The sequence below is a fragment of the Rana temporaria genome, chromosome 5 (genome assembly GCF_905171775.1).
Source record: "Rana temporaria chromosome 5, aRanTem1.1, whole genome shotgun sequence".
Classification (NCBI taxonomy): Eukaryota; Metazoa; Chordata; class Amphibia; order Anura; family Ranidae; genus Rana; species Rana temporaria.
In genome coordinates this window covers 186,403,119-186,427,310 of record NC_053493.1, presented here as the reverse complement: position 1 = coordinate 186,427,310, position 24,192 = coordinate 186,403,119, and the positions used below count along the sequence as shown (strand labels likewise).

General features: G+C 44.9%; 1 protein-coding gene across 6 annotated transcripts in view; it reads left to right on the top strand.

Annotated features, from left to right (window-relative positions):
- Positions 1-24,192, top strand: part of ICE1 (interactor of little elongation complex ELL subunit 1) — a 537,335-nt gene that overhangs the window by 346,164 nt on the left and 166,979 nt on the right. For all 6 annotated transcript variants that reach the window (XM_040353451.1, XM_040353452.1, XM_040353450.1 and 3 more), the window contains one exon: positions 20,523-20,691. In XM_040353451.1, coding sequence (XP_040209385.1) covers positions 20,523-20,691 — 169 coding nt within the window. The remainder of the gene's footprint in view (positions 1-20,522; positions 20,692-24,192) is intronic.

Sequence of the window (24,192 nt, the reverse complement as noted above, 5' to 3'; positions counted from 1 at the left end):
CGCACTGTTATCAGTGCGTGGGAGGCGGGACGGTGGACCGTGCCAGCGTCGTAATCACATGACGCTTGGCGTGGTCTGGGATTTCCCACATAAACAGCTCACTGAGCTGTTATTGTGAGAAGACACGGATGCTCTCCCTGGGGTCACACGGCTATCTCACGTCTAAACGGTAAGCCTTCTGGCTAGTGCTTAACTGCACTGTAATTTCTCTCATCTGTTTCTGGTCAATAGCGTGTGAGCTCTTTTTAAGGCAGTATTGTTTTGATTTCCCTGCAGCCAGACATAATGTCTATACCGCATAGAACTGTGGATATTCCACCCCTATCCAAGCTGGTGATTTCACCTGCTCCAACGTGCCCCAGTTTATTTGAGCTCATTTTTGCTCTTGTGGTAATGACACACTACCACATCTATTATCTATTTTTATTTCAGTGATTCCTAGTCTTCTTTGGGCTTATATTCTTGTATTCCATACCTCCTTGGAAATTGGTCACTCTCCACTCCTCTCTCCCTTTTTTCCCAGCACGGAATACCTGCATTCCCTTTCCCCTATCCATCACACCCATCCTTATCCAGCATTGTCACTTTATTTCTTGTTTTAGTCCTCAATTCAAATCACTTTTCCCCTCCCCTTTTTTTGCCCACTATCCCTCCTTCCTTTCCTTATTCCACTCAGAACCCCCCCCTGTCCTTTTCCTTCCCCCTCCCCTCTAAAAAACCCTCCCCCCCCCCTTTCTTCCAATACTCACTCCCATTGTCTTCCTTTTTTCCCCACGCTTACCAACAGCTACCCCTTTCCCCGTCTCCCTCCCCCCTCCCGTCTCCCTTTCCCCTCCCTTTTTTCTCTCCTTCCTTCCTTCCTCCCTTCCTTCTTTCCTCCTCTTTACTATCCCTTTATGTTCACTCATCACTAATAATTTCCCTTCTGCCCCTCCCTCTCTCTTTTCTCCCACTTTTCCTTTCCCTCTCCCCTCCCCCCTCCCAACCCTCACCATCAGCCCTTTCTTTTCTTCCTTCCTTCCCCTCTTCCCTTCTCCTTCCATGCCCACTAATTCCCTTCTCCCCAATACTTACCTGCCTCCTTGCCCCCTCCTTCCCTCCCCTCTTCTCCTTTTTCTTCCTTCATCCCTAATCTTCTGTCTTTCCCTCCATCTCCCCGGTCCTTTTTTATCCTTATTAATTTTCGGCCCTTCCTCTTCCCACCTCTTAGCCCATCCCCCTTCCATCACCCCGGCACCTTTTTCCCCCCTTCCCTCCACCTTTTCCCTCCCCTTCCTCTTACCTAGTCCATCACTTCTTAGTATTCCTCACTTCCCTCCACACTACTACATTCTCCACATTTTCCTTTTACACTACAGATCGGCACGTGGTGTCCCCCTCTTTAGGCCCATTACCAGTAAATATTACTATTGAATACTCTTTTTACTTCATTAGAGCCCGTTCTATTTATCCCCCTTCGTGCACCACGGGGGAATTTTCAGACCCATTGCCTGATCGCCCTGACCAGTCTAGGTGAGCAATTTTTTCCTTGACTCCCTGAGAAAATGTACTGTTTTTTATGTATATTTTACTGTACATAATGCTTGCTGTTAACTGTATATCTTGTACATATCTTTTTAGATTCTCCTGAAGAAGCGGTACAACCGCGAAACCGCTCAAGGTCATTGGCTCCACCCATTAGACACAGATGGTCTCAAGATCTGATCTGATCTGTGGGGTCTGTCCCTAAAATGTTTTTATATTGTATTTTGTCATATGTAAATAAATATTGTTTTTTATACCAATTCGGTTTCCTATCAGTGCCTTGAAAGTCCCAACCAACAATCCTGACCTATGACTGTTCTCAACTGGCCCCAAGCAGCCTTTTGTAATTAACTATTCATTGGTTCTCACTTTCTCCATCTGTAGGTAAAGGAAATAAGCTGTGCATAGCAGATTATAGTCTCTACAAAATTCCTCAAAAGGACGAAACACATTGCCCGAGAACAGATGCAAAATAGTTTTTACCCCCCTTCTCGACCAATATCCCCCATCCGATCTACGGAAAAATTCCAGAAGGTTTGGATTCCCCCATAGTGGAGTGTTCGGTGAGTATGTATTACTGCTGGAGGGGATTTGCAATTTAGTGAGTTTAAGAATCCGTACAGTCATTGCCATAATACTCGTCCCCTCCAAGGGACATACAATGAATTAAATTTTGCAGGGATTCATAAGAGGTAAGAATGGCTGCCTCCAATCCAGTGGCTGCATTGTTGGCTTCGGGGTAAAACCACCAATGTGCGTGGACAAATTGTGAGGCAATATAATACGTTTGGAGGCAGGGGAGGGCCAATCCGCCCTCCAGTACTGGTAACTGAAGGGTGTCCTTGGCAATCCTGACCGCACCCCCCCACACACAAAAAGGAGATGAGGATGGAGTCTATCTCTTTGAATTTATTTTTAGTGACATACACTGGCGAATTACCCAAAACATACAGAAATTGTGGCAAGAAAATCATCTTAAAAATATTAATCCTACCCAGTAGTGTAAGTGGAAGATTAGCCCAGGTTTTTAAAGTGGTTTTCATGTGCCCTATAAGGGGATCTAAATTAGTTTTAATGTAAGAGGCCGTGGGGTGTTGTATCATGACTCCTAAGTATCGGAAGGGGCTGACTATCTGCAGTGGGCAAGGGGGTGGCAGCCGGACCGATGTCGCCTGGTCAATCATAAACAAAATGGACTTGTTCCATTTAATCTGGAATCCAGAAAAGTGGCCAAACCTCCCAATGAGCTCCAGCAGGGTCGGGAGGGACGACTGGGGGTCCGACAAGTATATTAACATGTCATCAGTGTAGAGAGATACCTTCTCCCCCAGACCCCTCAACCGTCAGTCCCACGACCACCCTGCAAGATCTCACAAGCGCTGCCAGAGGTTCTATCGCCAGTGCAAAGAGCAGCGGCGACAGAGGACACTCTTGTCTGGTGCCTCTCTTTATCGGAAAGGGGTCAGATATGGCTGCGTTCACTCTAAGTCTAGCAGTGGGCTTCGAGTACAGCACCCACCTAATAAAGGTACTGCCGAATCCAAACTTCGCCAGGACCTCCAGCAGGTAAGGCCATTCGACCAAGTCAAATGTTTTATGCGCATCTAAAGACAGAACGGCCCTGGAACCTATCTCTAAACCTATCTCTAAATCTCTAACCTAAAGTTGTTTAAATCACTCCTATAACTAGGGTTGTCCCGATACCGATACTAGTATCGGTATCGGGACCGATTCCGAGTATTTGCGGGAGTACTTGTACTCCCGCAAATACCCCCGATACCAAAATAGAATAATTCCCCCGCCGCCGCCGTTACGCCGCATCCCGCCGCCGTTACGCCGCATCCCTGCTACCGCCGACTGGGTAATACGGGCGGGGAACATTACAGCTTTGAATAGCTGTAATGATTCGCGCCGCGTATAGACACTCCCCCTTGCTCGGGTGAACTGTCCAATCCCGAGCGAGGGGGAGTGTCTATACGCAGGGCGGCGCGAATCATTACAGCTATTCAAAGCTGTAATGTTCCCCGCGCGTATTAACCAGTCGGCGGCAGCGGGGATGCAGGTAAGGGGGCCATGGCTGGATGGGGGGGAGACATGGCTGGATGGGGGGGAGACATAGCTGGATGGGGGGGGGGACATGACTGGATGGGGGGGAGACATGCCTGGATGGGGGGGAGACATGCCTGGATGGGGGGGAGACATGGCTGCATGGGGGGGGAGACATGGCTGCATGGGGGGAGACATGGCTGGATATGGGGGGGACATGGCTGGATATGGGGGGGACATGGCTGCATCTGTGGGGGGACATGGCTGCATTTGGGGACACATTTAAAAAAAAGTATCGGTATTTGGTATCGGCGAGTACTTGAAAAAAGGTATCGGTACTTGTACTCAGTCCTAAAAAAGTGGTATCGGGACAACCCTACCTATAACTTATAGTGGGATCACGGTCTAATTTCACATGGGTATCAACATCTGCCAACATATCTTAACAGGGAATGATAAAAACAGTTTTCTAAAATCGCCACCCCTCCTCCCTTGTCTGCTGGTCTAATTATAACATATTTTCTATTTTCTAATGATGTTATACCTTCCTCAATGTATTTAGGATTTATATTCTTCTTTAATGATATATTATCAACATCCTTTAAAACCATCTGTTTAAAAATCTCCACATGGGGGCATGGCCGGCAGTAGAGGAAGATGGAACAGGGAATGATAAAAACAGTTTTCTAAAATCGCCACCCCTCCTCCCTTATCTGCTGGTCTAATTATAACATATTTTCTATTTTCTAATGATGTTATACCTTCCTCAATGTATTTAGGATTTATATTCTTCTTTAATGATATATTATCAACATCCTTTAAAACCATCTGTTTAAAAACCTCCACATGGGGGCATGGCCGGCAGTAGAGGAAGATGGCTGCTATCTAGCTGAGCTCTTCAGCACTGACTTTCCCTGAAGCGCACACGGCAACTAAAAGAGGTATTGAGGGTACAAAAAGATACTGGAATTTCTCTTTCGTTCATAGACGAACACAGCAGCAATCTTGACAAAGTGGGTATTGGCCTTCGATTAGGAGTGACTAGGCAGAAAACTTATTAGAAAATGTTAATCAGATCACACACTGAACAGTACCGCCCAGGGGGCGGTCCCCCTGGGTACAACCCCTCTCTCTGCAGCTAAGTTATTTTTTCCTGCCTAGCATAGCAGAAGGACATGGCTCCCTTCGAGCCCATGGCCTGGATATTTTTTTTTTCTATCAACTGCCAACTGGGTGACAGGCTGGATCCCAGATCCTTGTAGTCTCCCCAGTTTCGGCCATCAAGCGTGTGCCGACCTTGGCTTACGCACTGGGTCGTCCACGACATGCCCGTCACTCTACGGGTGGCCGGTGAGCTACACGCTCTGGGGCACGCATATGGTCGAGTCACAGCAGGCCCGGGCCGACAGTCATCTCTGTCACCGCACGGAAGATGGTCTGTCTGGGATGCTTTCTGCGTAATCCACTCAGAACGGATAAGTAGCAGACCCCTGCTCCGGCTGGAGAACATAGCTGGGCATTCCCTGGGAGGTTGAGTAAGGGATTTCAACCTTCCTTTCCTCCTCCCTGGGCTCTAAGAGCTAGGCTAGCTGCGGAGGGCCGGGGGTTCGCCTAGGGGGGCTCCATCTGGGGCAGGGAACTGCGCTGTGGGTCCGCTTGCTGGGGTGCTAGATGTACTGCCATTATCGTGTGTTTCTCCCTCCATGTGGTCGGCTGCCATTTTGGCCCGTTTGGCCTCAATCTGTGCTCGGAGGACACTTTGGCTGTGCCCGGCGCCTGTTTTGGCCTCTATCTGCCGCTCATGGCCATTTTGGCTGTGCCTGGCACTCATTTGGCCTCTATCTGCCGCTCGGATGCTATTTTCTTGTGGTCCGCACAGTTTACAGTACGGCCACGCGGCGGCCATTTTGCAAGGGTTCTCGGCCTCTAGTGCTCGTTTAACCGGCGCAAATTAACAACACGCGCTGCAGAGGCTTAGATTGATACAGGCGGGTGTAGAGAAAGCACCTCAGACGGGAGGCGGACAGCAGCTGTTCGGTGACCGTTCTAGGGTGGCGAGTCCTCTGGGGGGGCCCCTCGTCTCTGCGGCAGCTAGGAAGGTTGGGTGTTGTTACCTTGCCTGGAGTCCCTGTGTGTCAGGCATGTGGGTCAGCATGGCATCAGAAGCGGACGCATCTCCCCCTGAAACACCTGAGTTTGCAACCGGTGCCCCTGTACCCGCTGCATCGGTAGGCGCTATGTCGGCGATCCTGGAGGCCTTTGTTGCCAAGATAAAAGAGGCGCGTGGGGGGTAAAAAGCACACCCTCCCCCCGCCATCCTTTGTGGACAACTCTGATGCGGAGCCGAGCCCTGCTGCGGCTCATGGCCCTGGTTCTGATGTGTCTGAGGATGCGTACCGAAACCGGTCGGACAGTGAAGGATGTCTCCGGGTCAGCGCACGAGAGGGCTCTGGCAGGTGATCTTATCACCGCCGTGCAAGATACTCTAAAGATGGAGGAGTCTTGAAGCGGCAGAGATGTCGGTCCCTTTCGGGTTCCGTAAGCCGACCTGCATTGCTAACCACAGAAGTTTTTTCGGTCCCTAAAAGTTTGCCGGTTCGGTACCCCTTTGAGGAGAGTTTCCTAAAGAAATAAACCTCTCCCCAGATAGTGGACCCCCATGTGTCAAGGTTAAACAAGGTAACCACGATTCCTGTGGAAGGGGCTCCTGCTTTTAAGGACCCTGCGGACAAAAAGGCTAAGGCAGTCACCTATACACGGTAGTGGACTTGGCAATGCGTCCAACTGTGGTTGGGGCCCTGGTGTCTGACTCACTGAATGGGCTAAATAGTTGCACCATGGATTAAAGGAAAGACAGGCTCCCTCGGACGAGTTGGCTCTGGCCGACCAGTTGATACAGGGCCTTAAGTATGTCTGAGTGTAAGCTTTGGATACGATTCCCTTGCTGTCCAGAGCCTCAGCCTATGTGGTGGTGGTGTTGAGCTGTCTGATCTGGCTAAAGGGTTGGTCTGCAGACCAATCTTCCAAGAAAGCCTTGATGGATTTGCCCTTTAAAGGCGACGGACTGTTTGGAACATCTCTTGATGAAATTATTAAGTATGCCACAGGAAGCACTCTGCAAGGGCAAGGGCCCTCCTTCACCGCGCACAAGTGTTTTTTTTTTCATCCGCCCAGGGCTGCAGGTAAACGATTCCAGGCCGATAAAGCGCCTGCTGAGGGACAGAAAGCACCCCTGGTTTCGCAAGCCTGCTGACAAATCTGCGTCCGCATGAAGGTCTGCCCCCGGCCGTCTTGCGGGTGGTGGGACCGCTTCGCAAATTCATGGCTCGGTGGACGTCGCTGATCTCTGACCGGTAGGTTTGCAAAGTAATTTATGCAGGGTACAAGATAGTTTCTCTCTTGCCCACCAAGCAGATTGTTTCACTCCAGCTTCATCCAGCTCGTCAGATAGCCCTGTTAGGGGCGGTTCTGGATCTTTTGGTACGCTGGGTAAACATTCCTGTTCCAGTACAGCAACGGTTTCAGGGGTTTTACACAAATCTGTTCATAGTACCCAAGAAGAATGGGGTTCGTCCAATCCTGGACCTCAAAGGCTCTTAATTGCTTTGTGAAAGTACAAAGATTCCGGATGGAGGTTCACTCTGTCGTCGCTGCTCTTCATCTTTGGGATTATCTGGCGTCCTTGGACATCAAGGACGCAAACTTGCATGTCCCCATATGCACCAGGCATCAGAGATTTCTGCGCTTTGCGGTCGGGGAGGACCACTATCAATTTGTGGCTCTCCTTTTTGGTCTGGCATCAGCACCGAGGGTGTTCACCAAGGTGCTTGCCCCGATTCTGGCTCTGCTAACTCAGAATTAGAGGAGAGCGTGTCTATAACCTGCCAAACCTTTCGAGACTTTGGTTGGCTGCTGAACACTCAGAAGTCAATCTTGGTGCTGACTCAACGCCTAGTATATCTGGGGTTGGTTCTGGCAGGAGTTTTTCTCCCTGTGGAAAGGTTGCAGACCCTTCTGGCTGTGGTGCACCAGTTGACATGCCAAAGATGGTCGTCACTCCGCTTCTGAATGCGAGTCCTGGGCTTTATGGTAGCCTCCTTCGAGGCTACCATGTATGCTCAATTTAACACTCAAGTGTTGCAGAAGGAAATTCTGTCCAGATGGGACAAGTGGCCATCGTCCCTGGATTGTCAGATGAGGGTGAGCCACCTAGTCAGGAACTCCCTGGTTTGGTGGCTGACATCACGACACTTCTGTCCGTGAAATCGTTCCTTCCTGTTCACTGGACGGTGATCACGATGGATGCCAGCCTTACCAGTTGAGGGGGGGTCTGGGGTGTTCAGCTGGCCCAGAGTCACTGGGCTACGGAGGAAATCCTGCCTGACGATCAATGTCCTGGAACTTCGGGCAATCTGGCTTGCCTGTCCACGTTGTCTCAGAGGCTACGGGGGCGCCCAGTCAGGGTCCAGTCGGACAACGCCACGGCGGTGGCATATGTCAACCATCAAGGAGGAACAAGAAGCTCGGCTGCAGCGTCGGAGGCCGCTCGCATCCTGAGGTAGGCAGAAAGGAGCGTACCGGCCCTGTCGGCCGTGTACATTCCGGGCATGGAAAACTGGCAGGCGGACTACCTAAGTCGCCAGATGCTGGACCAAGGAGAATGGTCTCTACACCCGGATGTGTTTCAGCTCCTTTGCCAAAAGTGGGGCGAGCCGGACGTAGATCTCCTGGCTTCTCGACTCAATTGGAAGGTATTGAGGTTTCTGGCCAGGTCAAGAGACCCAGACGCGACAGATGTGTTGGTGGCACCGTGGAGTCAGTATCGGCTAATATATGCCTTCCCTCCCCTGAAGCTCCTGCCTCATCTGCTTCGCAGAGTAGAGGCAGAGGGGATTCCAATGATTCTAATTGCTCCGGATTGGCCTTGGCGTCCTTGGTACGCCGACCTAGTGCGTCTAGTAGCAGATGTCCCTTGGCATCTACCGCTATGAGAGGACCTGCTGTCGCAAGTTCCCATACTTCATCCTACTTTACAGTCGCGGGCTTTAACGGCATGGCTATTGAAAGCCAGGTACTAAGAGACTGATGCCTGACGGATTCAGTGATTTCTACCATGAGGAGGGCTCAGAAGTTATCCTCCTAGGAAGATTTACCATCGCACTTGGAAGGCCTACATATCCATGTGTGAGGAAATGGGGTGGCATCCATGTACTTATTTGGTCTCCAGAATCTTGCTGGCGGCTCACACTCTGGTGAGCACGTTTATGCAGGGGGTCCAGCATGTGGCCCCTCCGGTCCGGCCTCCACTACCTCCGTGGGACTTTGAATCTGGTCCTATCGGTGCTTCAGAACCCACCGTTTAAAAACAGGGAAATTCCCTTGTTGACACTTTCTCAGAAAGTGGTCTTTTTGAAGGCTGTCACGTCAGTTAGACGAGTTCCTGAGCTGGCAGTCTTGTTGTGCAAGGCTCCCTATCTGGTCTTCCACAAGGCGTCCGCAGCCTTCCTTTCTTCCTAAGGTTGTTTCGGCTTTTCATCTCGATGAGGACATTGTACTTCCATCCTTGTGTCGCATCCTAAGGAGGCGGCGTTTCATTTCTTGGAGTTGTCCGAGCTCTGAGAGTTTACTTGTCTGCTACTGCTCCGTTCCAGGGGTCCGACTCACTGTTTCGGTGGCTGGTCCTAAGAAAGGCCTGGCGGTCTCCATCAATAGGTGGATCCAACAGATCGTGATTCAGGCTTATGTCATAGAGGGTCGGGCACCTCCCTTTCCTGTTAAGGCGCATTCGACCAGGGCCATAGGTGCCTCTTGGGCTTCCCGACATCAATCGTCTGTCTCCCAGGTGTGTAAGGCAGCAACCTGGTCATCCGTTCACACTTTTACAAAATTTTACAAGGTTGATGTAAGTGCATCTACAGATGCTTCCTTCGGCCGCAAGGTTTTGCAACTCCTCAGTTGAAGAGCTCTGTTTTGTTTTGGAGTGAAGTTTTTTTTTTTTTTTTATTCCACTTCAGACTTAGCCAATAAAGGACTTCCCCGTTAGAGGACGGGGAGACTTGCTCACGGTACGACCACCCATATCGTCTCAATTATGGCTTTGCATCATATGTGATTTATTTATTTTTTTATGTTATTATATTTTTCCTCTTTCTGATATATTTATATTCTTTTCTAGTACAAATACAACGTTTACTTTTACTTTTTACTTTCCTTTCCCCCCTTCTCTTCCCCCTCCCTCCCAGATCTGTGTGCCTTATTGTTGTTTTCGTATTTATTCTCTCACCTATCAATATCTATCATACCTTGTGCAAATTTTTCCGATGATTTAAAGACTTTCCATTTCTCCCACACCTCTCTGGATCTGTCCTCTCCTCCTATCTCCCCTCGGGCGAGGTACTCCATTTCTGCTGTATAATCAACCCACTCTATCCACTCTTTTATTGATGGCCTTTTTGGGTGAAGCCAATTTTTTGGGATTAGACCCTTGGCTGCGTTTAGTAATACCGGGACTAAAGTTATTCCATATTGTTTTTTAGCTTTGTTTGTTCCATGAAATAAACAAGTCATAGGGTTACATAAGATCTTCTCCCCTGTGATTTCTTCAATATATTCTAAAATTTCTTCCCAATATTCTTTTATTCTCGGGCAGTCCCACCAGATATGCATTGTTGTTCCCTTTTGCTTACAATTCCTCCAGCAGAGATCAGAGTTATTTGGATGTATTTCACCCATTCTTGCTGAGGTCAAGTGCCAACGAACCATACACTTGTAATTGGCTTCAATGGTGGTTATGTCAGAAGCATAGTTATACACTGCTCCTATCATTTGTGAGTTGTCGATCTGTTTACCCATGTCATTTCCCCACTTTTCTACGAATGGCAATGTCTCCTGGGTCTCCAAATCTGTTAGTATTCCATATACCAATGATATACCATGTGTCAAAGGCTTATCTATGCTGCATATCTTTTCTATTGATTTAATGTTTTATTGTCCCGTATCGGCTGTGGTAAAGTGCTCACAAAGTGTTTCAACTGAAAATACTACCAATCACTCAAATGTTGATCCCCTTCTCCTATTTTTATGTCCTGTCTTGTTTTTATTTTTCCGTGTGTAGCAATATCTTAAATTTTTTTCCCCCCTAATTGCTTTCCCAATCGTGTGCTTTGCCTGGTGTAAAAAGCTCTGTGCCTGATAATGGGATCAATTTTTCCCGTCTAAATACTGTGTCCCATATTTTAAATACATTCTTTGTTATGCAGTGTGTATCCGTGCCCAACTTCCTAATTTTCGGTGGTATTCACACATACCTATTTAATTGTGTCCTACTTATTAGTGTGTCTTCCATCTGTACCCACTTCTTTTTGGTGTGTGTATTTGTCCATTCTACTAACCTTGCTTGTATTACAGTATAGTAATATCTTTTTAAGTCAGGGAGCGCCAACCCACCACTTTTTTTTTTCATACTCAACATTATATAGCTTACTCTGGCCTTTTTACCTGCCCAAATATATTTCAGGATTAGCGTTTTAATTATTTTAAAGAAACTTTGTGGAATTCTTATAGGAAACATTTGAAATGTATAGATTATTTTCGGTAGTATCATTTTAAAAGCATTGATCCTACCGATCCAGGAGATAGGTTTCCTTGCCAGTCCTTTTAAATCTTGCTTAATTTCATTTATTAAAGGGACATAATTGGCCAAATAAAGTTTTTCAACTGCAGGTGTGATCTTAATTCCTAAGTATGTTATAGATTCTTTTTCCCACGTAAATGAAAATTCTTTCTGCAGCTCTTCCGCTTCTTTTTTGCCTATACCCAAATTCAGGATTACCGTTTTTATCGGGTTTATTTTAAAATTAGAAAGTTCCCCGTATCTTTTTTATTTCCTTTATGACATTGGGTAGTGCACTTTTGGGTTTGGTCAAATATAGGAGTATGTCGTCTGCATACGCCGCCACCTTGTGTTCATCGTCGCCCACTCTCACCCCCCCTATATCCAGATTTTTGTTAATAGTGGTTCCAGTGTTATTACATACAGGAGGGGCGAGAGCGGGCAACCCTGTCTGGTTCCATTTTCCATTTCAAACACAGACGACACATTCCCATTGACCTTCAGCCTGGCCGTTGGGTTTAAATATAGATTACTTACCCACTTTATAAATTTTGGTCCCAGACCTATGCTTTGTAGGGTCTCCATCATAAACCCCCAGTCGACTCGGTCAAATGCTTTTTCAGCATCTATTGACAGGGGGGTTTCTTTTTTTTTTTTCTTGCTGTAATAGGAGAATTGTCCTTGTACTCTTCTCTCCCTTCCCTACCTTTTACAAACCCTGCCTGATCAGTATTTATCAGTTCAGGCATTAAGCTTTTTATCATTGTTGCCAATACTTTTGCATAGACCTTCAAATCAGCATTCAACAATGCTATTGGTCGACAATTGGAGCACAAGGTTCCATCTTTTCCTAATCTAGGGATAATAGTAATATTAGCAAGGAGTGATTCTTTTCTAATTTCTTCTTCATCTCCTATCTTATTAAAATAATTGCACATCTCTGGGACCAGGAGTTCTTTGAATGTTTTATAGTACTTAATCGGTAAACCGTCAGGACCTGGGCTCTTACCCCCTGGTGTCTCCTGGAAAGCCTTATAAATCTCCTGAGTAATTGGATCCTCTAGGGATTCAATATCATTTTGTGATATCTTTGGCAAATTAACTTCTTCTAGGTACTCTTTGATTTTTCTTTTTCTAATGTCTTCTTGCTCTTGAGTCTCCTTGGTTCGAATAGAGTATAGAGAGCTATAAAAAGTCTGAAACGCCTCTGCAATTTCAGAAGTCTTATATTTCATCTGGCCTTCATGATTTTTTATTTTTTCAATGTAATTTGTATTTTTTTTTTCCTTGGATATTCTGGCTAAATATTTCCCTGGTTTATTCCCCCACTTATATCTTTCTTTAGCAACTTTTTTAAATATTTTTATGGTTTCGAGTTTCATCAAGTCTCTAAGCTGGGCCCTCTTTATCACTATTTTCTGTTGTACTTCACTTACTCCTCGTTCTTTGTGTGCTTGCTCCAATTCGTGAAGCTGCGTTGTTAATGTTTTCATGTTTAATTCTCTTGCCTTTTTTATACCTGCTCCTACAGAAATGAGTTTCCCTCTGATATATGCCTTATGGGCTTCCCAAACTGTAGCTGTGCTTACATTCGCCGTGTTTATCATAAAATATTGTTCCAAATCATTTTTCACCATCTTGCTTATCTCTATGTTCTCTAAGTTCTTCATTTAAGTTCCACATTCCTTTTCTTTGCTCTAACTCTTTGAATCTTAATTTCACTATTACCGGTGCGTGATCTGAGATTATTACACCTATTGAAGTTTTAACTATATCTTCCAATAACTCATGATCTACCATCATATAATCCAATCTTGAGTATGTACCGTGCACAGACGAGTGATATGTGTAATCTTTTTTGTTTGGATGTGTGATCCTCCATGGATCTATTAATTGCTGATTATGCATTTTTTTTCTTAGTTTTCGGAGTTGTTTAGTATCTCGCGTCTGTGCACCGGACGTACTCGAGGTGGCGTTCCATTGAGAGATTGAAATCTCCTGCTAGAATTACATATCCCTGTTTGAAATCCATTCAGGCGTTCAGAATCCCACTTAGGAATTGTTGCGGGTGTCTATTAGGGCAGTATATATTTGCGAGCGTATATTTTTTTTCCCTAAGGGACCCCTTTCAGAAACAGATAGCGACCCCCTGGGTCGACTTTCCTATCATCTACCTTAAAATCAATATTTTTCCCTATCCCTATAGCCACCCCTTTAGCTCTCTTCTTTGGAGAGTCACCATAATACCAGGTTGGGACTGCCCGAGAATAAAGTCCTACATTGGAGTCCAATGTTATATGTGTCTCCTGTAAAAAAACTATTTCTGCGGAATACCTGTCCACCTCTCTTAACACCATATTTCTTTTTTCAGGGGAGCTAAGGCCTCTTACATTGTATGTTATTAAGTTTCTATTAGTCATATTTTTTTTTTCCCGTTTCCGGTACGAATATATTTTTTGTTTTAAGGCGCACAGATCTGAGTCCCCATCTTCTCCACCCCCCCCTCCCACCCCAAGCCTGTCCCTCCCCCTACTGACCCCCTCCCCCCTGATCTAGCCTTGACCCTATGGTCTTCATTTGGAGCTTTTTCTATTTGGCACTCTTTTGCTCCTTAGGCTGAGGCGGAGTTCTATTTTAGCGTGGCCTCCTTCCCCCTACTACTGGGGAACTAGTGAAGGAATACTCTCAGGGTCCCCCCTCTCCCTTATCCCACCCTCTTTGTTTACTATATTGGCCCCCCTTGTCCCCCTCACCACCACCCCACCCCCCGCCCCTCCACCCCCTTCTCCGGTCCGGCAGCTTCATTAATAATTTTTTGGTACTGGAATATCTAATCTTTGACAAAATTCTGGTATTTCATCAGTAAACCTCAGTCTTGCCGAAACCCCATTTTTCCTGCCTTTTCCAGGCACGCTGGGAATCCCCAGTTGTACTGGATTTCATGTTCCTGCAGAACTCCTAACAATGGTTTTAGACTCCTTCTGTTTTAACGTCTCTTGAGACAGATCTTGATAAATTTGAATATTATGTTGTTCATATTCTATTGGCGGCTTCCCTCTTAGTTTTCTCCATAGTTGATTTTTCTCTTCCCAACTTTCAAATCGCACAATAATATCCCTTGGGTTTTCCTGTGGTATTTCTCTTGGTCGTCTTCTCCTGTGTGCTCGTTCTATTCTTAATAGGGAGGTTGTTTCTCTCTCTAACATTGGATTACAAAATTTTCTTATTTCTGGGAGGTCCTCGGCCTGTGTTGAATCTGGAACTCCACGTATTCTAATATTCTTCCTTCTGTCTGTTTTCCTGATCTTCTAAATTTATACGCTTGTTCTCGTTGGTTAAATTTTAATGCTTTTATTTCCTCTTCTAGTTTTTTGACTGAGATTGCATTGGAATCAACTTTCTTCTCTACTTCTTCCACTCTTTCCAATATATGCCCCATATTTCTCTCCATTCTTTCCATTTGCAATTTGAGTGATTTTTCTACGGAAGCGAACATTCCTTCTATTTCAATCTTCGTTGGCAAAAGTGTCACATCTAGCGTTTCTTCTTTGTTTCTCTGTTCAGGGTCCATTTCTCCCTCCTGGTCTATTCTAGACTCTGAGAGTGTTTCTTGATCCACCTGTGTATTAGTAGCTCCTTTTTTCTTATCCTTTTTCTTATCTTTTTCTATCTGGCCACCTCTACCACTTGATGGTTTTTCGGTGGGCTGGTTGTCTCCATTTCCCCCGTGTGTCACAAATTTACTCATCGGGCCCGGACTTTGGCTTAACCGGGGGACCTTTTGGAATTGCCCCTCCTTTCACTCCCTTTCCCCTTGTGCTCATCCTTTACCCCTCTTGATCTTGCGATAGTCTAATTTGTTTTCCCGTGCTTCTTACTGTGCCTGGGGGGTGACTGTATGTATTTATGAAAAATCCGTTTTAGAAGTGTAGCAACCTAGGCACTCTGTGTACACTTTTATTTATCGCAGTGCTGAAGAAAAAAATCGGAAAGGGGAAGGGGAAAGTAGGTAAAAAAGTGCCCGAGTGGCTTCTCTATTGTATAGGACTGCAGGCTGGAGATGAAGGATCTGGGGGTGAAAACCAGACTGATCTTGACGGGATAATTGCTCAGTGAGCCACTTGCCCGCAGTGCGTACAGCCGTGGGTCCAGTTCAATCCCACAGCTATCCTACCCCTTATTTAGCCCCCCTCTTTATTTTTTTTCTGTGCTAGTACCTCCTCTCCTTTTCTTATCCAAATATATCAAATTTTTGACTTCGTCTTAAACACCATTGTTTATAGTAGTAACCAGAATCATATCATTTTTCGCGGTTTTCCCATTCCTTGTTCTCACCATTTCAGATTTCCATATTGGGAACACATATAGGCAATATGAGCAATATAACCATTAATATGCATGGGTGCTGTATATTACTTTTTGAGAGATCTATGCTGTTCATTCATATATTGTGTCCATCTCTAGTATCAGTCTGTCCCCGTGACCTCCCAATGCAGGATTTTAATACTCTATAACAGAGGTGGGCAAACTACGGCCCGCGTATACGGCCCGGCGGACCTTTTAATGCGGCCCCCGGCTGTGCCTGTGTCTCCTCTAGTCTCCAGGCTCTCCTGCCCAATGTCATCTATCATCAGAGCAGGGCTGGGAGAAGCCAGAGACACTGAACAGCATGAGTGCTGTGCAGGGATCCGTGGTTGCTAGGAAGCAGGTCGGATCCAATCAAAACAGCTATTGCTGTCCCCGCACACGCTCTGCTGCCTGCAGTAGCTAGGCAACGCTGACACTGCCAGGGCTGGGGCCGCTGATGACGTCTGGAGACCCCGCCCACCCAGACAGATTACGTCCATTCAAAAAAACAACAGGAGGGAGGAAGACACGTGTGAAGTGAAGCCATCAGATCGGGAGACAAGTAAAGGAGACACAGAAGATGCAAAACAGGTAAACGAGAAAGGGGGTAATGGAGGAGGAGACAGGAAAGTGTAAATCGATAAAGATGAATGGTGGCACTGGCAAAAAGGAGATAAGAAAGGGGGAAGAAGAGGGAAGAACAGATAGAAAAAAAAGGGGACTATATAAAGAGAAAAATAAGGAAAACAGAAAAGCAGAGGAAAATAAGAGAAAAAATACGAGTGAAAAATAAAAAGATGATAGCGAAATGAGAATAGGAAAAAAGGAAGAAATGAGTGGGAAAAGGAGACAAATTAAGAGGATAAGGTACAACTGAGAAAAATGTATGAAAATAAACTTTAAAAAAAACTGGTGGCACACTGGCAGCAATTGATGGCACACTGGCAGCAATTGATGGCACACTGGCAGCAATTGATGGCACACTGGTGGCACACTGGCAGCAATTGATGGCACACTGGCAGCAATTGATGGCACAATGGCAGCAATTGATGGCACACTGGCAGCAATTGATGGCACACTGGCAGCAATTGGTGGCACACTGGCAGCAATTGGTGGCACACTGGCAGCAATTGATGGCACACTGGCAGCAATTGATGGCACACTGGCAGCAATTGATGGCACACTGGTTTATGTATGTCTTAGTGATTGATTAACATCACAACTTCATTGATTTGAAATTGATACCCTTATTTTTTGTATGATTTTTGCTTTTGCTCATCACTGCCACACACATGCAGCCATGCATTGCACGTGTGTGGCAGTAATGAGCAAAACAAAAAATCATACAAAAAAAAGCTATCAATGAAGTTGTGATGTGAATCAATCACTAAGACAATAAGACATACATAAACCATAATTTTCACTAATATGAGTCACAAATAGTGAAAAATGTTCATTGTTTTGGGAAATTTTGTTTAATAAAAAAAAATTTCTTGTAAGGCAACCTCACTTTTTCATTGTTTAACTATAACAAGTACTCGTACCAGTTGTCCAACAATGATATTTACTGCTTTTTATAAAAAAATACAATTGATTTTATGCAGTATTGAGTTTAGCCTTTTGGCCCGGCCCTCCAAAATATTTTTAGTTTCTCATGTGGCCCCATCGAAAAAATAATTGCCCACCCCTGCTCTATAATATGCTGAATTAAGCTGTATTTTTACCGGAATATTCTCAAGATTTAGTATTGTTCACTACCTGGTCACATATATAGAGCAGACAATAGGGTATGATGTAGACTATGAAACATCACAGGGGGCCAATAGAATTCCAAGCGACGTCCAAGCATATTATCAAATTCTCAAAGTATCTGATCTGTCCCAATAGAAAAAGAAAAAGCCACGGCAAACAGTATAGATACGAGTATGGGCAGTGATATTGATATACAGATATCCCATATTACTTGTATTCATACCAGAATAGTCCAATTGCTGACTCATTTAATGCAAATGTCCAGTGTCTCATTAATACATTTTTTTTTCTTCTTAATTAATTTGAAACATTGTACTCACCACTCTGATGTCTCTCAAAAAAAATAGGGTATGAACTGCTGCGGTGGTTCTGGTCTTACCATTCAAATGAACATAGTCAGACAACCAGAATTAATTACAGGATTTTCTCATTTTGATTGGTTTTACTCGGTTTGCTGGGTCTCCCTCTCGCCAGCCAACGCTCTGCGTGCGGGGCTAGGACCGGGATCCGCGTGCTGTGCTAAGGCTCATGTCTCTCCTCCATACCGCTGCCCGCTCACTCTTACAGAGCGAGCAAGCCAGGAACGCTCTGGTACTGCGAAGGACTCCCGACCCAACTCCCGGGACCGTTACACCTCCCTCACCACACGCCGAGCAGCCCTCCGTGAGCTGTCCTGGTGACATTCCACACCGCCACCACCCGTCCAGGAGAACCGCCTCCTGATTGCGGGTGCTCGCGCTGCTAGTGTTTTGGTCCCTGTACAGACCTAGCCTGACCGAGGAGAGAGGGGGAGGTTCAGCACAGTGTCAGCGTCTCCAAGCAGGGGGGATGGTCTGGCGGGGTAGAGGGACCATGCCGGCCGCTACACTTCTTCTAGGTCAGCGCTGGGCTGGAGAGCGGAGGCTCCCATCTAGCTGTTCCTCCACGCCGACCACGCCATTGCTAGACTCCTCCCTCCATCTGAGGGCTGTAGAAGGCTGAAGGCTGTTGAAATCTGAGTGAAGTTTGTTTAATGCTGTTCCCAACCCTTGTTTTGACACTGCTTTGGGACGTCCCACTTTGTCAAGATTGCTGCTGTGTCTGCCCATGAATGAAAGAGAAAATAGGAATTTTGTACTCACCATAAAATCTTTTTTTCTGAGTTCATAGACGGACACCGCACCCATCCCTCCTTTTATATGTTTGTACTGTTTTTTGACGAACTGAGCTGGGAGATGCAGGGAGAGGGGTTTTCCCCTGGGGGACCGCCCCCTGGGTGGTACTGTTCAGTGTGTGATGTGATTAACACTTTCTAACAAGTTTTCTGCCTAGTCACTCCTAATCGAAGGATAATACACACTTTGTCAAGATTGCTGCTGTGTCCGTCCATGAACTCAGAGAAAAGGATTTTACGGCGAGTACAAAAATCCTATTAGCTGGAGTAATAGCATGTCACAATGGGGAAAAGGAAAGACCGTGGAGGACCCAGGAAATGGGGATCATTTAAGAATCATTATAGTGATCCTGTGTGGGGAAAAATGGCACAGCTTTACCTCAGCACTCTGGCGCTGGACAGCAGCCAGCATGCCTCAGTGACAGAGACAGTGAGCTTGGTAACACTGAAAACAGCAGATATGTGACTGACCCTGACAAGGGGGAGGAAATTATTGGACCTCAGAGACAAAGAAGAAGGATTTCCCCCTCAGGTGAACATGCCAGTAGTTTGCTGCCTGATTATGACCAGCCGCCTGTTAATAATCCCTGTGCTGATAAACTGCTTGCCTTGCCCACATTTGGACAGCCTATACATGATACAGATATCAAAGAAATGCTTCTGTCCTTGAGAGAGCGATTCAACAAGATGTGCAGTTATATATTCACAAAACTAATGTGGCAATAGAAGGTCTAGGAGTAATAAGTGATGACATGGAAAATAAAATGTAGGATGTCACTGACGAGCATAATGAATTGGTAGACTCCCATTTTGAGCTAATGGAAGAACTGAGGCAACTTAAGTTGAAAGTGTCAGTTATTGAGGACAGATCCAGATGCAATAATATCAAATTCAGAGGGATCCCAAAAACTGTCAAAAATACTGAATTACAGGGTTTTTTGAAAAAAAATGTCTGACCTACTCCCCAAAATCCTGCATCAGGAGCTGACAATTGACAGGGCTCATCAATTGCCAAAACCTTTGCATATACCAGAAAAACTCCAGAGAGATGTTTTTGCGAGAATTCATTTCTATCATATTAAAGATCTCCTGATGCAGAGCGCACGACAACGTGTCCCACTACCTGATCCATATGCAGGTATTTTTTTTCTACTTTCACAAGCAACTTTTATTGGCACAGAAAAACCTGAATTCCATTACTAAGATACTCCATAATCATAATCTCAAGTATAGATGGGGTTTCCCCACCAAATTGATCGTTGATCGTAATGTTGTTTCCTACAGGATCCATACACTGGATGACTGCCTGAAGTTGTTGGGGAAATGGAGGTTGCTCCCTATGGATGAAGATAACTCACAGAGAAAATAATCTGCAGTATAAGTCGTACAAAAAGAGCAACAGGCTTGTTAGTAGTATGGTGGAAAAAGCTGGCCAATTTAATTTTAGTTTGGCATTGATGTAACTGAAGGGCGAGATATTTTTATGTTCCATCTAGAGTGATTTTCTGAGGTCCTCTCTGCATGTTCTGAGTTGCTCAGCCATGAAATTAAAGGGAGTAAATTCCACTTTACTAAATTGGCCAGTAGGGACGAGGCACTTTGCATCCTCCTTTTTTTTTTTTTTTTTTTTTTTTTTTTCACGTTGCCATCTGAAATAATATAACTTGAATAATGTCCTCATGAGCACATCAAATGGGAAATACCTTAACCAAACCGTCAACATTAGTTTGAAAATATCCTTAAAATTGGTTAGCTGAGAGTCTGAGCTAGCTGATTGTCCAGGCATCTGGATGGATCCCGACCGTATGATCCGGTTCTATTCAGGATCAGCTCTCTGTGACGTCAAAGCTAAAGACCACTGTCTGCTGAAAACGGGTCACAGGAGTGCAGAACGAACTGCACCCCTATGATCCATAAGAGAAGTGCAGCTAAAAAAGTTTTGGCCATACTTCTCCTTTATAGTGTCCTTAGGAGACATTTGTTGTGAGACCCAAAAAGAGACTGGTTAGCTGAGGTTAGGTGGCTTGGATATTTTAATTTTCTACATTGTAAATTTTCTTTCTTTTTTTCATCCCTCTGTGCATGTAGAGTTTAGCAGATCGTTTTCTTCAAGTTGTTTTAAATAAAATCAGAACTGGAAAGAGATCAATAGCCCCAACATATCTTCAGGCCCTTTGCAGGGTTTATGTGGGATTGTGTCGTCAGCTCGGAAATATTGAAAGAGCACGGATTCTCTGTTATAGCATACTTAAAGAAGGTACAGTTGTATGTTTTTTTTTATTTAAAGAGTAACAATTCTGTCTGGGGTGATCAATGTACATTGCATGGATTTTAACATATTTTGTTGCCAATTCTTACCTGTTTTTGCTCTGAAGGAATAACTGGCTGTTGTTTTGCAGATTGAATCTTAAAGCGGTGGTTCACCCTAAGAAACCAGTTTCTACCATTAAATCCAGCATACTAGCATGAGCTACAGTATGCCTTTATTTTATTTTTTGGCGCTGTACTCAGTTTAATGCCGTAGTGAAGTTTCAGACTCCCCGCGGGGAATGGGCGTTCCTATGCAGAGGGAAGATGATTGATGGCCGGCTATGGCTCATCACGCTTCCCGAAAATAGCTGGTGTAGGTCTCGGCTCTTCACGGCGCCTGCGCACAGACTAGGAGCTGACTACGCAGGCGCCGTGAAGAGCCAAGTCCTATTTCGGCTATTTTCGGGAAGCGTGACCCGCCATAGCCGGCCGTCAATCATCTTCCCTCTGCATAGGAACGCCCATTACCCACGGGGAGTCTGAAACTTCACTACGGCATTAAACTGTGAGTACAGCGCTAAAAAATAAAATAAAGGCATACTGTAGCTCGCGCTAGTATGCTTGATGGCATGCTAGAAAAAAAATATTTTTTTTTTAGGGTGAACCCCCGCTTTAAAGTGGAAGTATACTTCCATCCCTGACTTGTACTTTTAAGTAAGCCTATAAAAAGGCTTACCTAATATGTACTGTAAATATCTCCTAAATGTGCAACATTTAGAAGATATTTACTATGTATGCAACCAATGACGTCATGGGCACATGCGCTCTAAAGGAACGTCCACCCGTAAATGGCAGACGCAACCGTTGACAGTTCGCACTGCAGCATGGCCCATTCCAGTGGTATGTCATATGACTTTCACATGGAACGACAAAGCCATCATTTGACTGTAGGCTGGGCGGAAACTGGTTAAAGTGATAACATCACAAAAAGTGTAGGTGCAAGATTTCAAGGGCACACAGGACCTCTTCATTGGGAATGTAAGATCCTGTGTGGCATTAAAACATTGCATCTGCACTTTTTGTGATGTGAGTATTTTTAAATAAGCATTTAAAATATTGATTATGTATCCAGGGTGTACTGTTGACATATGTTCTTATCTATGCTGATGCCAGTGAACCTGCTGGCAGCTTCTAAAGCACCGTACTTTAGGCCATGTCTAGAGACATGTGCAATAGGAACAGCTAGCAACCTCATCAGAAATGTATTGTACTACAGAAGAAGATAAGGGGGGGGGGGGTTTAACCACTTGACAACTGGGCACTTAAACACCCTTAATAACCAGACCAATTTTCAGCTTTTGGTGCTCTCACATTTTGAATGACAATAACTCAGTCATACAACACTGTAACCAAATGAAATTTTTGTCCTTTTTTTCCCACAAATAGAGCTTTCTTTTGGTGGTATTTGATCACCTCTGCGGTTTTTATTTTTTCCGCTATAAATGAAAAAAGAAAGAAAATTTTGTAAAAAAAAAGAATTTTTCTTCATTTCTATTATAACATTTTGCAAAAAAGTATTTTTTTTTCATAAATTTGGCCTAAAATGTATACTGCTACATATCTTTGGTAAAAAAAAAAAAAAAAATTGGGTTATTATTTAGTCTGGGTGAAAGTTATAGGGTCTACAAGCTATGGTACCAATTACTGAAAATTGATCAATTTGATCACATCTGATGTACTGACAGCCTCTCTCATTTCTTGAGACCCTAACAAGCCAGAAAAGTACAAATACCCCCCAAATGACCCCTTTTTGGAAAGAAGACATTCCAAGGTATTTAGAAAGAGGCATGGTGAGTTTTTAGAAGTAGTAATTTTTTCCCACAATTCTTTGCAAAATCAAGATTTTTTTTTTTTTTTTTTTTTTTTTTTTTTAACAAAATGTTCATATTCGCCGGTTATTTCTCACACACAGCATATGCATAACACTAATTACACCCCAAAACACATTCTGCTATTCCTCCCGAGTATGCCGATACCAAATGTGTGAGACTTTTACACAGCGTGGCCACATACAGAGGCCCGACATGCAGGGAGCACCATCAGGCGTTCTGGAACACCCAGACCAATTCTGACATTCCTCTCCTACATGTAAAAATCATCATTTATTTGCTAGAAAATTACATAGAACCCCAAAACATTATATATGCTTTTTTAGCAAAAACCCTAGAGAATACAATGGCGGTCGTTGCAACTTTTTATCGCGCACGTTATTTTCGCAGCAATTGTTCGAATGTGTTTTTTTGGAAATAAAACGGTTTTGTGCTTTTAAAAAAAAAAAAACATTAAAGTTAGCCCAATGTTTTTGCATAATATGAAAGATGAAGTTACGCCGAGTCAATAGATACCCAACATGTCACCCTTCAAAATTGCACACGCTTGTGGAATGGCGGCAAACTTCGCTACTTAAAAATCCCCATAGGCGACGCTTTAAATATTTTTACTGGTTACATCTTTTTAGTTGGAGAAGAGCTCTAGGGCCAAAAGTATTGCTCCAACGTTCGCAGCGATACCTCACATGTGTGGTTTGAACACCGTTTTCATATGTGGGCGGGACTTGCGTGTGCGGTCGCTTCTGTATACGAGCACGCAGGAACAGGGGCGCTTTAAAAAAAAATATATTTTTATTGTTCATTTCACTTTATTTATTTTAGTTTGATACGTTTTTCCCCAAAAATAAATGTTTTGATCACTTTTATTCCTATTACAAGGAATGTAAACATCCCTTGTAATAGGAATATAGCATGACAGGTCCTCTTTACAGTGAGATGTGGGGTCAATAAGACCCCACATCTCACCTCTAGGCTGGGAAGCCTGAAAAAAAATTAAAAAAAATAAAACGATCCTGGTTTCGATCGTAGCGGTGAGTCAGAAGAGGCACCGGAGGGAGAAGGGAGGGGAGACGTCCCCTTTCGCCTCCCGTAAGAACAATCAAGAGGCGGAACAGCGGCCATGATCGTTCTTATGGTGTAGGGAATCGCCGGCTGAAAAAAATGATATCTGAATGATGCCTGTAGCTGCAGGCATCATTCAGATATCCCCGCACAAAGTCAAGGACGTCATGACGGCCGGCGGGCGGGAAGTGGTTAAAACGCATTTTTTCCCCAGAGTATTTTCTGGGTACTGCAGAGTATTAGCCGGGGTATTGCAGAGTATTAGCCGGGGTATTGCAGAGTATTGGTGCGGGGGTATTGCAGAGTATTGGTGCGGGGGTATTGCAGAGTATTGGTGCGGGGGTATTGCAGAGTATTGGTGCGGGGGTATTGCAGAGTATTGGTGCGGGGGGTATTGCAGAGTATTGGTGCGGGGGGTATTGCAGAGTAATTGTGCAGGGGAGTAATGCAGAGTATTGCCGGGGAGTAATGCAAAGTATTGCCGGGGAGTAATGCAGAGTATTGCGCAGGGGGGTATGCAGAGTATTGCGCAGGGGGGGTATGCAGAGTATTGCGCA